Source organism: Triturus cristatus, chromosome 8, assembly GCF_964204655.1.
Source record: "Triturus cristatus chromosome 8, aTriCri1.1, whole genome shotgun sequence".
NCBI classification, from domain to species: domain Eukaryota; kingdom Metazoa; phylum Chordata; class Amphibia; order Caudata; family Salamandridae; genus Triturus; species Triturus cristatus.
In genome coordinates this window covers 724,010,265-724,022,350 of record NC_140591.1, presented here as the reverse complement: position 1 = coordinate 724,022,350, position 12,086 = coordinate 724,010,265, and the positions used below count along the sequence as shown (strand labels likewise).

Here is a 12,086-nt window from a genome sequence, read left to right as displayed (position 1 = left end):
GCTCTTATGAACATGGCACGCTTTGTAAGATTAATCCTCACAAACTGCATTAGTCAACGTTTTTTTTTTTTTTAATACTGATCGCCAGATCCTTCAAACCCCTGTGGCTTGTCATAGTATGAGCTCCGTCCGGCAGACACTGTGTGCTTGCTCACATTTTCTACCAATGCGATAAAATTCCAGGAGTCTCATTTTCATTTTTAAGAATCTCCACATCGATTTTGATAAATTCATCAAGTTTAGGGAGAAAGTGTTCATACTGCTAAATTACAAGTCACACAGTCTTAGTTTTTGCTACTAGGTTTCTTAAAGTTACTAGTAACTTTTTCTTGGCTCCAACAGACATGCTGGGAATTCAATATGGTTTAGTTATACAAAAAAGCACATTTTATATTTTTCCTCTTCTTGTATCACGGGCCTAGCTTATGGGATCTGATTTAATTCCTTTCTAGTGGCATTTACCCTGTCAATTATTGTGTTAAAAATAGTCAGCTACAGGTCAGGGGAAGTAACAGTAGTTTTTTGAAGTAAGCTATAACTAACTCTTTGCTCTCCCACATGGGTTGCCTGTTTAGTTTTGCCTGCAGCACACATGCCCTGTCAACAATAGCTATTGTAATTTTTTTTTTTTAAAAGCTTAAAAACAGGCTTAGAGCTTGCTCATTACTAACTGATACTTACTATTGGTTTGTGCCCACTTCACTCCAGTTTTCTTGCTTTATACTGGTCATGCCTCCTGCTTCCTGTCAGCTGCTCACCTCCTCTTGCAGTCTACTTTGGGCGCCTGTCCACGCCGTGAAGCATGGACCCACCACACCATCCTGTTTGTGGCCAGTGTCCCTCCACTGCCCGCATGCTACTCCAGGTACTTTCATTTTTTTTTTTTAACTTTTGGCCATGCACTTTTTAAAGCCCATGACCCTGTACAGACACCCCCGTCTGTTTCCCCCACCTGACTGTTTGACCACCACTACCCCCGATTGTCCGTCCCCTTCCCCACCGCTCTGCGATCCGTTTTGATCCACCCCCGCTCGGTATGTGAGCATGTCACAGGGTTTTCTTTCCCAGTTTCAGCTGCAAGGCATTGTTGCATTCCTGATTTAGCATTATATCCCCACCAGAATGACTGTTCCAACTTGAGTGATTCCTTTTTAAGCAGTATTTGCCAGAATACTGCCTTCTTCCAGCATGATGCGTACCATCAAAATAGCTCAGTGGGTTAATGCGATATCCCAAGTGACCGCCATAAAATCATCACTGATGTTTTATCTGTAGTGTATACACCCTCGCTGTTTCCACCACCACCGTCCATTTTCCCCACCCCCCCGGTCTGTTTGGTCCCCCACTCCACCTCTGCTGTCTGTTTTGTACCCCCCCCCCCCGGTGTTGTTTTGACATATATTGCACAGCAGCATGAGCCGATATGCAAGATGTCTTTAATGGAAAAAAAGGCTATGATGCGGTCAATTATTGTTTTTCATTTTTACTTTATGCCATGTTGCACAGCAGCTCGCACTGCTGTGCACCATGGCTAAAAAAGTGTGACAAAATCAATAAATCTCGCAGAGGTGAAACCTACTTGTTTTTGCCAATGCTGGTTTATTCAGTTTTCCTATCAGTCTACGTTTGTCTTAACTAAGTTTTGGAATGCTGCAAAACTTTCGGACTTGTCTATCAATCGCTCAGTAGAAAAGATAGGGTACTCTAAAACCCCAAACCTGAGACTGCACAAAAAGTAAGCATCCTTTTATTGGCCAAGAATAAGCTCATGTGCCAAAAGTACACACTTTCTTTTCATTACTTACATGGAATGGTGAATTCTGATAGAAACTTAAGAACATTTTACAGCTATAAATGTACACAAATTATGACATGGAATGAACATAAAGGTATGCATAAATTAAACTGATTTATTAGAAAGATAATGCATGATAGAAAAAACGGATACGTTTAATATTTCACTTGTAAATAATTTATACAATATCAGATTTACAATGATTTTAAATCCATGTGCAAAGTTTCCTACTTGCTCCTCAACTAGTCAGAACTTTGCATCATGTCAAATGCAAAAATATACTCGTATAAATATCTTTTGTAAAAAATATTAAAATGCATACAAATTAGCCAGATCACAAATAAGATCATATGGAAATTAAAAATAACTAAACTTACAATTTGTCTGTGAAGTAACTGGTCCCAGCAGAGTGCATACAAAAATATTTTACTTTATACAAGTCTGTTACATCCTCAAACCGTGACAAATGGCACATTCAAAGTGTATGAGTTGTTCAACTGTTGCTTTCCTCAAGAAAACATATGCATATAAAGGGCATATTTTCATTTAACTATGGCAAATTCATAAAACGCGATGAAATATATATATTTATCATACTGTACGAAAAACGTTAATCATACTATTGTAAAAGTACACTAAGTGCCTAGTAAGACTTGGAAAAGCAAAACTAAAAACCGTAAAATGTCAGAAATGTAAATAAATGCACATTTTTTCATGGGAGGGAAAAGACATTAAGCATCGGATTCTATTTTGACGTGGAATTCAAAAGGAAAGCGTAGACTTCATATATAGATTAGATTCTATTGTCTTAAGTCCATCAACATTTCATTTGCTAACGTCTTTACATGTTCTGGCACACTCCCGTTCTCAACCCGCTCCCTAACCCAGGATACCTCTTGGGTGATCCTGGGCTTAACAGATATGATGAAAATGACAATACAAGCGAAGTTCCATCGCCAATTCTTGTAAAGGCTATCCCTATGAATTACTCTAAGAAATACCCTTTACCAACATGGTTCTTAGGCCAAAGGTAAATTATTGTGCTACAAAATCGCCATAACATGACTTTTCCTCTACAGCCCCTCAGTGCCCATTTGATAAGCCTAGAACAACATTTTGGTTTTTTTAGGTTTGTCTACAAACAGTTTTAGCTGTTTGCGGTGGACAGAATCAAAACTAATATGGCATGGGCTTCTGGTGCTCCCTTTGCACGATTGGATGGCTTTCCTGTCAATCTTAGCTCACTACACAATGTGTTTCCTCTCTATTCTTGTGTATGACCCCCACTACTGTATAGTGCTTTCATACTCTTCTTTGATTCGATACATACATCCTTCCACCGGCTTTGGGAAATTATCATCTTGTTTGCAGATTTCTATGGCAGTTGACATTTTGCACTCACGGAAGCTCATTGGCCCTTTCTCTTTAACTCTGTTCCCCCGGCTTACTCTGTCCCAACATGTCACATTCCGCTGCCTCCCACCCACTCTCTGTCTCTCTGTGCCTCATATCCAAATCCCACCTCTGTTTGTCCGCGCATTTTATATTTACACACCGGTGCTCCTCCTTTATCCCTTGTCCAGGATTCACACTGGAGCTTGGACAAAAAAAAATATAGATTCCCATTTTCCTCTGGTAATGGTTTTCCTAATGCTCGTTTCTCATACAAGTACTGGTAATCGGAATAGCACTAGATGGCAAATTTTAAATGATACTGTTTATGCTTTAGTTAGGTTTCACTATGCCAAGAAGTCACCACTTCATGTCTTGATGTTGCTATTAAAAAAATGCAAATGGGGCATCTAGACACAATGTGACGCGATCTTGGAATGTACAATATTAAAGTACAACAAAAAGATAATTTCAAGATGGTCACATGGTGAGGCTGCTTTTGCTAGTGCTTGTGCAGAAAACCAGCAGTGGCCAAGCCAATATCGGAGAGTGGCAACTCTACATAAATACATTGCGGATTAAATTCCTCTCCTGTAGCTATACATCCAAATAAAGCAGACTTTCAGTTTGAGTGTTTGAAAAGAATTTCTAATCTAAACCTTGTATTTGGCGGGAAATTAGCAGTTACTGTACACTAATTATAACAAAATCTCAACCACTGATTTAAGGCCCCTGACGTCTTCATGTTTCAATATTAACCCATTACTGATTTTCATAGTATGAACCTTGCCAAATAAATAGTGAAGTAGTTTACATCCAAAATATAGCAGTATTACAATTAATAACAGCTTGGGTTCTCCGAACCCAAGAAAGAACAGCTAGCCTAAAATACAAAATTCACTATGTCTTCACAAAAAACATTTTTATCAATATAACACTGATCAGTGCTGTATGCTGTCAACAATGACATCTGAGAAGCATACCAGCCTTCTGGCTGCTTATGTAGACATGTACGTGAGGTATGTTTTTCTTAGGGAGCTACGTTGAGCCGCTTATCCTTTAAAATGTTACACCAAGAGAGGTATATTTATGTCTGATTAATCATTACAAAATGCAGATACTAACCTATAGATATCTGTAGTGAAAGATATGAATTTTAATCTTTAAGCGGACAAAAGTGTGGTGAAAAGCAACCAGACACATGTACACCATAGGAGAATGGACTTTATGCTTACACGCTTCATGCAGTTTTCAAATGCGTTAGGGTCATTACCTCCACTGACTCAATTTCCAGGCAAAAAACTGGTGTCTTGAAAACTGCTACTTGTTTGCTACCCTACTACAACACAGCTGTAAACAGGGCTGTACGACTTGACAAATGTACTACGTGGAATGGTTGACTTACGGAGCAGAGTGAATCCAGTACTGAATCCTGGATCTGTGATGCCAGTGTGTACTGCTACAACTTACCCGGCACAGATGGGAGCTTTACGCACCATGGTGGGGTTGGCCATGATAGACCAGAATGGCCGCTCTCCTAGGGTAGATATAAAGCACCCGCACTGGCAATTACACGGTCATCAGGTGGGCACATTTCCTGAAAAATGCTGATTAGAGTGCACAATCCTAGGCACTTTTTGGCAATAATCTTCCTAGTGTGGACAGGATCATGGCCCAATATCCCCACAACTCTGTAGAACAGGCTAATGGTGGCCCTTTGGGCTGCTCTGCGTGAGGGCCATTCAGTTATCAAGTAATCCAGGTGTTTCTCCCCCTCGCTTACCGTGCTCCTGACAGAGCTGAATATACAGAGGTTGATAATGGAGAGGCGGCCTTCTTGGAATGCTAATGTTCCAAATTTATAGCCTCAAATCTAATGCAATGATGATAAGGAAATTACCACCGCGTTTAGGCCAAGTGACAACGTTCGTCACACCTTAACAATGCCTGCTGGGTTGCGGGAGAACCCACCCCATATCTGCTGGGTTTCCCTTAGACGCTTGCAGTGCTTGCCTTATAAAGGGTAAGGAAAAAGACCAGAGCCACATGCTGTCTGTAGGGAAGAGAATCCCAGGGTCAGGTAGTGTGGGGCCTGACTATTATATGCAGATGGCCTAATTACCACTGTTTGCTTTGGGGCTGTGGAACAACCAATGCTGCTTTATGGAGATGTGGGGTATTCCATGCAAGGCGAGATGGGCATGTCCACAACTTATTTTTTTTCAGTTAGCCACTCTTCCACTAGACAGTTTCTTGAAAAGAATAGGCAGGGAGTTGTTCCAGTAGCTCTCACACCTATTCTTGCATCCCTCATCATTCAACCTCTGCTTTAAACTTCATATAGGGACATGAAAATTTAAGGGGTGGGCCAAACAAGGTAGCCCCTGGCAGCGAAGCCATAGCATCTTCGACGTGTCCCAGAAAAAGTGATGTAAAGAAGTAAAAATAAATGCAAAATGGGACGCAGCGAATGTTGTGTATGTTACAATACCTACAATGTCTACAGCCTGAACAGGGCACTTTGAAAATAAGCTTTTTTAAGCGAAACTAGACGTTTTTGCGAGAATACATTTTTTAAAAATAAATCAAGTGATGTTAAATGTACGTCAGTGGCTATTTCTAGCCCGTTTTGCCCACAGCACAATAAAATAACTGTTGAGGGTTCCCATGAATGGAACAAGTGACCCGGAATAAACCACTGCTTAAAAGACATTTTCAAGGTCCAGTTTTTCCTTCGATGCAATACAGCAAACCCGCTAATGAGGTTAAGTCTTCGCTTTAGAAATACTGTTGGAAATGGTCACATGCAGAGGTTTAATTGGCTTCATTCTCACATCTTCTGCGTTTGTGCACCACGTGGCGAAGATTACCGAGGGAGAGGAAAAGGCTCCAAACCATTTTCTGCATTATTCCAGTTGTGAAAATATTCGCTGTACCATTCAACTAAGAAAGAAATAGAGGGGAAAAGTATTAATCGCACTGGAAGTACATAACGGTCCGAGGCAGTAATGCATGCATTAATTTCAATTAATCTTTATTCGGATATTAAAAAATAGCCATAAAAGACACATGTTATACAATCGGGCCTTCAGAAACACAGTATTTCATACATTAATAAATAATTTATTTTAAAACAAGCGTATTAAAAACTAACAATCGGTGTCATCCTTAAGCGGGAGAGCTATACGCTAATACTCTACTCCTTTCTGGGTTTAAAATTTTTTGTTTCAGCTCCTTTTGATGCGGTCGACCCAATTACTCCTCTCCCCTGGTTTTTCTCAGCTTGACTGCCAGACGCAAGAAATGTACCATGCTAAACAATGTAAAAGGATCAGCGGCAAGCTTGAGAAATAAAAGGGCCACTTTGGCCTGTCTGATATTGGCACGTTTGAGGATTGTTTTTAAAAACAGTGAACGTGGATAAGCAAAAAAGGGACAAAGTAAGACAAAGTGAAGGGTATCTTGCGGAGATCTGAGATCGCAGCCGCAGCACCCTTTTGAGCTTACATCATGTACAAAACCTGCTGGGACGGCCAGGATATGGTGCAGCAAGTCTAATCTAAATCTTGACATTAAGAATCTGTCATGTCTATTGTACATGTTGGCCAGATAGAATTCCATGCCCGGCTTGACTTTGATGAGCTGGTATGATCTTACTGTACTTTTAGGCCCTTCTGTTGCCTCTCTGGTCCTGGCCAGATACTGCCTACAGGCTTTCTTTATACTACCCTTGTCTCTATTGGCCAACGTACTTGGTTCCTTAAAGAACTTTTCGTGACCCAGCCTAGTCAGAGCGTCCCTTACATATTTTAGCCATGGTATTCGAGACCACTTATCCCCTTTCATACAGTCCTCTATGATTGATCTACTCATGTTTGCCTCAGGATTAGTCCATATTTTTGCCCAACAGGAAATTGGGTTAGAGGCAGCCTGATCAGTAAGATAGTCTATGCCCAACTCCTCGTGGGCAACATACGAAGAGATACTTGTGGGCACCTGCAGAAGCCTTTTTAGGAATTTGTCTTCTTCTTTTTGGATGTTCCCCATGTCACGGAAACCCCAAACCTCGCTTCCATATAGAGTCTTTGAGCAGCATACTGAGCTATATAGTTGGGCAATTTCGTGCGGAGACCATCGACCCAATCTCGTCGCATAATTCATAATGGATCCCACGGCACTCGGATGTTGACTACATTTGAGGCCTACTAGGGGTTTAAAACTAAGATCTTGGTCAAAAACGATCCCCAGATAATTAAAGGTTTTTACTTTTTCCAGTGTGTGGGTACCTATTGAGAAACTATAGTTCTTTGCCGGTTTTTTACCAACTTCCATGACATAAGATTTGGATAAATTGGGCACTAGGTCTAAGTCCGCCATGAACCTGACAAACCCATTGATGAGCAGCTGCAGGCTCCTTCCTGTGCGGGCCAAAAGGACTGCATCATCTGCATATAAGAGGACTGGTATGCTTCTCTTCCCTATAGAGGGGCAGTCTGCCTCCAGTACTCCCAGTGCCTTGTCTAGCCCATTTATATAAAGCGTAAATAAGAATGGAGCTAGGATGCAGCCTTGCCGCACCCCTCCCCGGCAGTGGAAGTCCTCTGTCAGGTCACCGTCATCAGAGAATCTCACCTGTGCCGCGGTTTCAAGGTGAAGTGTCTGCAGTGCTCGTAACAATCCTAAATCTATGCCCATCTCAGCCAACATCTCCCACAGCTTCCTTCTGTTAACACCGTCGAAAGCTGCTGAGAGGTCCATGAACGCTAAGTACACAGTACCTTCCCTGGCCAGGGTGTATTTGGCCACTAGAAGGTAAAGGTTAAGGCACTGATCTGTTGTCGAGCGCCCATTTCGGAACCCATACTGGAGATCGGTAATGATATTATGTTCTTCGGCCCAATCCAAAAGGCGGTTAAGAATGACTCTCCCCATGACTTTCGCCGTGACATCTATGAGGGATATTGGGCGGTAGCATTGGGGGTCATTTCTATTGCCCTTTTTGAATATTGGGACGATAACCGCCGTGGACCATGATCTCGGCATGCCCCCCTGGCAGGCAACATTTAATACCCTGGCCAATATTGGTGCCCACAGATCCACTTGACTTTTAAATAGGTCTGGCGGGATCCCATCGGGTCCAGGCACTTTTCTTAAAGCCAGGCCATCTATTCCCAGTTTCACTTCTGCAACCGTGAATGGAATGCAATCGCCCTCAGGTAATTCTAGAGATTGGGATTGCAACGTCTCTGGGTTACCCCGATTATATAATTTTGTAAAGTGCGCTACCCACTCCTCCGCTAAGATGTGGGATGCTACTTGAGGCTTGTTCGAGTCTTGGAAACATGGGTCATTTATTGTTTTCCAAAAGCTTGTCATGTCACGATGCTCCGCTGCTTCTTTTAGTGACTCCCAAGCTTGAGATTGAAGGCAATACTTCCTTCTGTTGGTGGCCTTTTTGTTTCCTACAGTCCATGATCGTACCTCTATCCCTTGGGACTATTTTAAGCGCCTGCTTCAGATTTCTGAGGGCCTTCGAGCATTTCTTATCGAACCATCTCGGGTAGAGGTCGGTCTGCTTTTTCATCTTACGCCTTAAAAGGCTATCAATGTGTTGGGCGGTGCCCTCAAATGCTGTAATCAAGTCGCTCCCCTCAATACTACTGTCTAAGCATTTCCACTTATGACTATCATTGTCTGCCAGGAGCGCTCTATGTAATGCTAGCCCATCAATCTTACACCATTTGATTCTCCTGCCCTGATCCATTGCCTTGTATTGTCCCCCGGTGGTCCTTTTGTCTATTTTGGTACACCGATCTAAAATCTCTATTGTTAATTCTAGGGGATTATGGTCGCTAAATATGCTGGGGACTATCGAAAAATGACTGACCCTACCAAGTAAGGCATGAGAAACAAAGATATAGTCGATGATGGAATCACAGCCCCGCCCCTTGAACGATGGGGTCATTAAATCTGGTGATCCATCCGCGACTAGATCCATTGTATGTGTTAAGGCCAATTTGTCTAAAATTATACCTAATGCCATGCCTTCTCTGGAGTGCTCTATATGCCATCCCTTTGTAGAGGGACAGGCATCCCATGAGCCTCCTTCCCATTTCAGGTATGGGCACGGGTGAGTGTTAAAGTCCCCCATCAAAATTAACCGGGCACTAGGGTCCCCCATATCATTTAACCCAGTTAGTCTTTGGTCTAACTCCGCCAAATTTGACATCGATTGTCCTGCATTATAAAAATTTATAAAAAAAACCTTAAGGCCCTTTGCAACGTATCTTATACCCTGGAGGCAATCAGAATCCCACCCCAGGTCTTGCCAGCTACCTTGCAGCGTCAATGCCGCATACATAATAAAGGCCTCCCTTGGCACGACCCATGGGCGATTTGCGGGCTGGGACAAAAAACAATTTATAACCCTCCAGGAACAGGCCACTGCAGTCCGTTTCCCAGGTTTCCTGCAGGCAAATGATTTTATATTCTCTAATAAAACTATGCCATTCCTGATTGGCGACTTTAGATGCGAGTCCCGCAATGTTCCAGGATAGCAGCTTCAGCTCAGAAGTTGTACGAGCCCTGCCACTAGTTCCGTCTCTGGGCCTCCTTTGTGTAGAATTTATCTCCATACTAATTTCTTGTGGGGGTATATCTTCCACCACCCTGACCTGTCCTGTAAGTATACCAGTGTTTACATCCTGGGTATTGATTCCTATTTTAATTACTGTTCCCTGGTTCCTTTCAGCATCTTGTACTCTCTCGCCCACTGTACTCACTAAATTCCCCAGTCAATCTTGTTCATCCAAGGCAGAGGGATCAGTGAGGGTTGCAAATCTATTTGGGGCCAAGCGCATGTTATCCAATCTGCTTTTCATGGCTATTCTTGGCCCTTGCAGAGTTTGCCCGGGATCGAGGGCACTGTCCCTATAAAAATAATACAATGGGAGCATCCTTACACACGACCCTCTCTTACTCTCCCCGTGGCGGTTATCTAGAAGTTCTTTTACTAGTCCCGGATATCTAAAATTTACAATGATACAGTCGCCCGGGAACTTTTTCTCTCCGCCACCAATCCAGGCTACCCTCCTGGCCAGAAGAATGTGATCGTGCTGGAATCTAGTGACTGGTATATTATTGTTGATCCAGTGCGCTGCCTTGATAATCAGAGTACTAGTCGATTCCTCAGAGCCCTTGCTTAGTCCAGGAACTCCTACAAGCACCACTGAGTAAGGACAAGAGGCCGGGGGTAGGTCTAATGTCTGGAGCCCTGGGGTGACCTGGATACAATCTGCGCGGTCTGTCCCGCAGTGCCTCTTGCGTTCCCTATGTGCCGAACCACTATCTCTAGTCTCAAGTCGAGTACCTAAGTGATCCGGGGTTTCTCTACGCAAATTATTATTACCAGCATTAGCTACATTTGGTGGTGATTTACTACGCTCAGTATGTTCAATCCCTCTTTTATTTAATGCCTTATTACTGCGGTCAGTCGCTATGCTACCCTCCTCCCTCTCCTGCCCGGGGTCTCCAATGTGTTGTGCCTGTATTTTGGCCACAAATTTGTTTATAGTCCCTTCCATGTTCGAGATTTTCGCCATTACTGACCCTAGCAGGTGATGGAGGAGTTGTTCCATTTTATTTTCTAATGCTGTGATGATTTCTTGGGTCCCACATGACCCATTTTCGTGGCAGCATCTAGGGCAGACTATTTTCTCCGCGTCTTTAATACTGCCTTTGGTAGACTTGGCCGCACCCTTCCGGCTGGGTTTACTGGCACGCGTAGAGCATTGTGAGCCACCCGTCACTAAGGGCCCCGCTGAAACTTGATGTGTTTTGGAGCGTGTAATTACCTCTTCACCCAAGCTCCGTTCCAAATCAATCTCGCCTACTACTCGATGGTTACTAAACCCCTCCCTTGTGGCGTCCTCCTGCATTGCTCTCTGTAGTGTGGTTGGCTGTGAACCCTCTCTACCATATGGGCTCAGTGCGGCAGTTTGATTATCATTCGGTGACCCTATCAAACCTATACTCATTGTGTCTCCCTGAAAGTTGTGAGCTATAGTTAGTGGTGTGACAGTAGTGTCAGCCTGGTTGTGATGCTCCAAGGGAGGCTCATTTGGATCTACCCGGCCTCCAGGCGTTAAACAAGAAGCTATATTGCCCAACGACGATCTTTTCATTGCTAATTGGGGGTCCAGGGACAATCTGCGCTCAGCCAGTTGGATTTCATGTACTAACAACGATTCTGCTTTAGGATTAAAAGCATCTAGAGTCCCTTTAACTCCTCCCCCTGCCCTCGGCTTAGCAATCTTATTTTTAACCATAATATCACAATCTGCTGCCTACTATTCCTTCTTCAGTCCCCCTGGTTTAAGGTTACACTTTTGTTCTGGCGCCAATCTAAAAAACTGACCATGGAGCAGAGAAGCCGTCTGCACTCAGTGTCCTGCGTTTGCGTGTTGGCCGCCAGGGAGATAAGCAAACAAAAAACAGCCGGGTCAGTGTAAGTTCCAGTAGTTCTCCCGGGTGCCAACATCCAATGTGAATTATCTAATTATGAATGTCACGATACACAGGTGGGACACGATACCTCAATAGACAGCACAACCACCGATGCTCAGCACAAGGTGTAAGAGACGTGGCCCAGCCCGGCCTCCGTTGGCCCCGGACGGCCACAGACGGCCCGCCCTCTGCCCGGGCTCAGCCCGGCACCGCCTGCGCGCGGTCCCGTGACGCGGAGGGTGAGTTCAAATTTGTAGCGCCTCCAGGCGCGTCCAGTGGGCGTGCACTTCCGCCCCGCCCCACCAGGTGCTACTGGGAAGTGTGGTCCCCCTCCTGGCCGCAACCGCGAGCGTGTCAAGCGCGGCGGTGGGAGGGAGACACGGGCACAGGCAGG

The 12,086-nt window shown here is 43.9% G+C and overlaps 1 protein-coding gene across 1 annotated transcript in view; it reads right to left on the bottom strand.

Annotated features, from left to right (window-relative positions):
• Nucleotides 1-1,732: 1,732 nt before the first annotated feature.
• Nucleotides 1,733-12,086, bottom strand: part of TGDS (TDP-glucose 4,6-dehydratase) — a 256,503-nt gene continuing 246,149 nt past the window's right edge. Inside the window, 1 exon segment of the mRNA XM_085622129.1 lies at nt 1,733-6,130. Within this exon segment, the coding sequence (XP_085478255.1) occupies nt 6,054-6,130 (77 nt within the window). The 3' untranslated portion in view covers nt 1,733-6,053.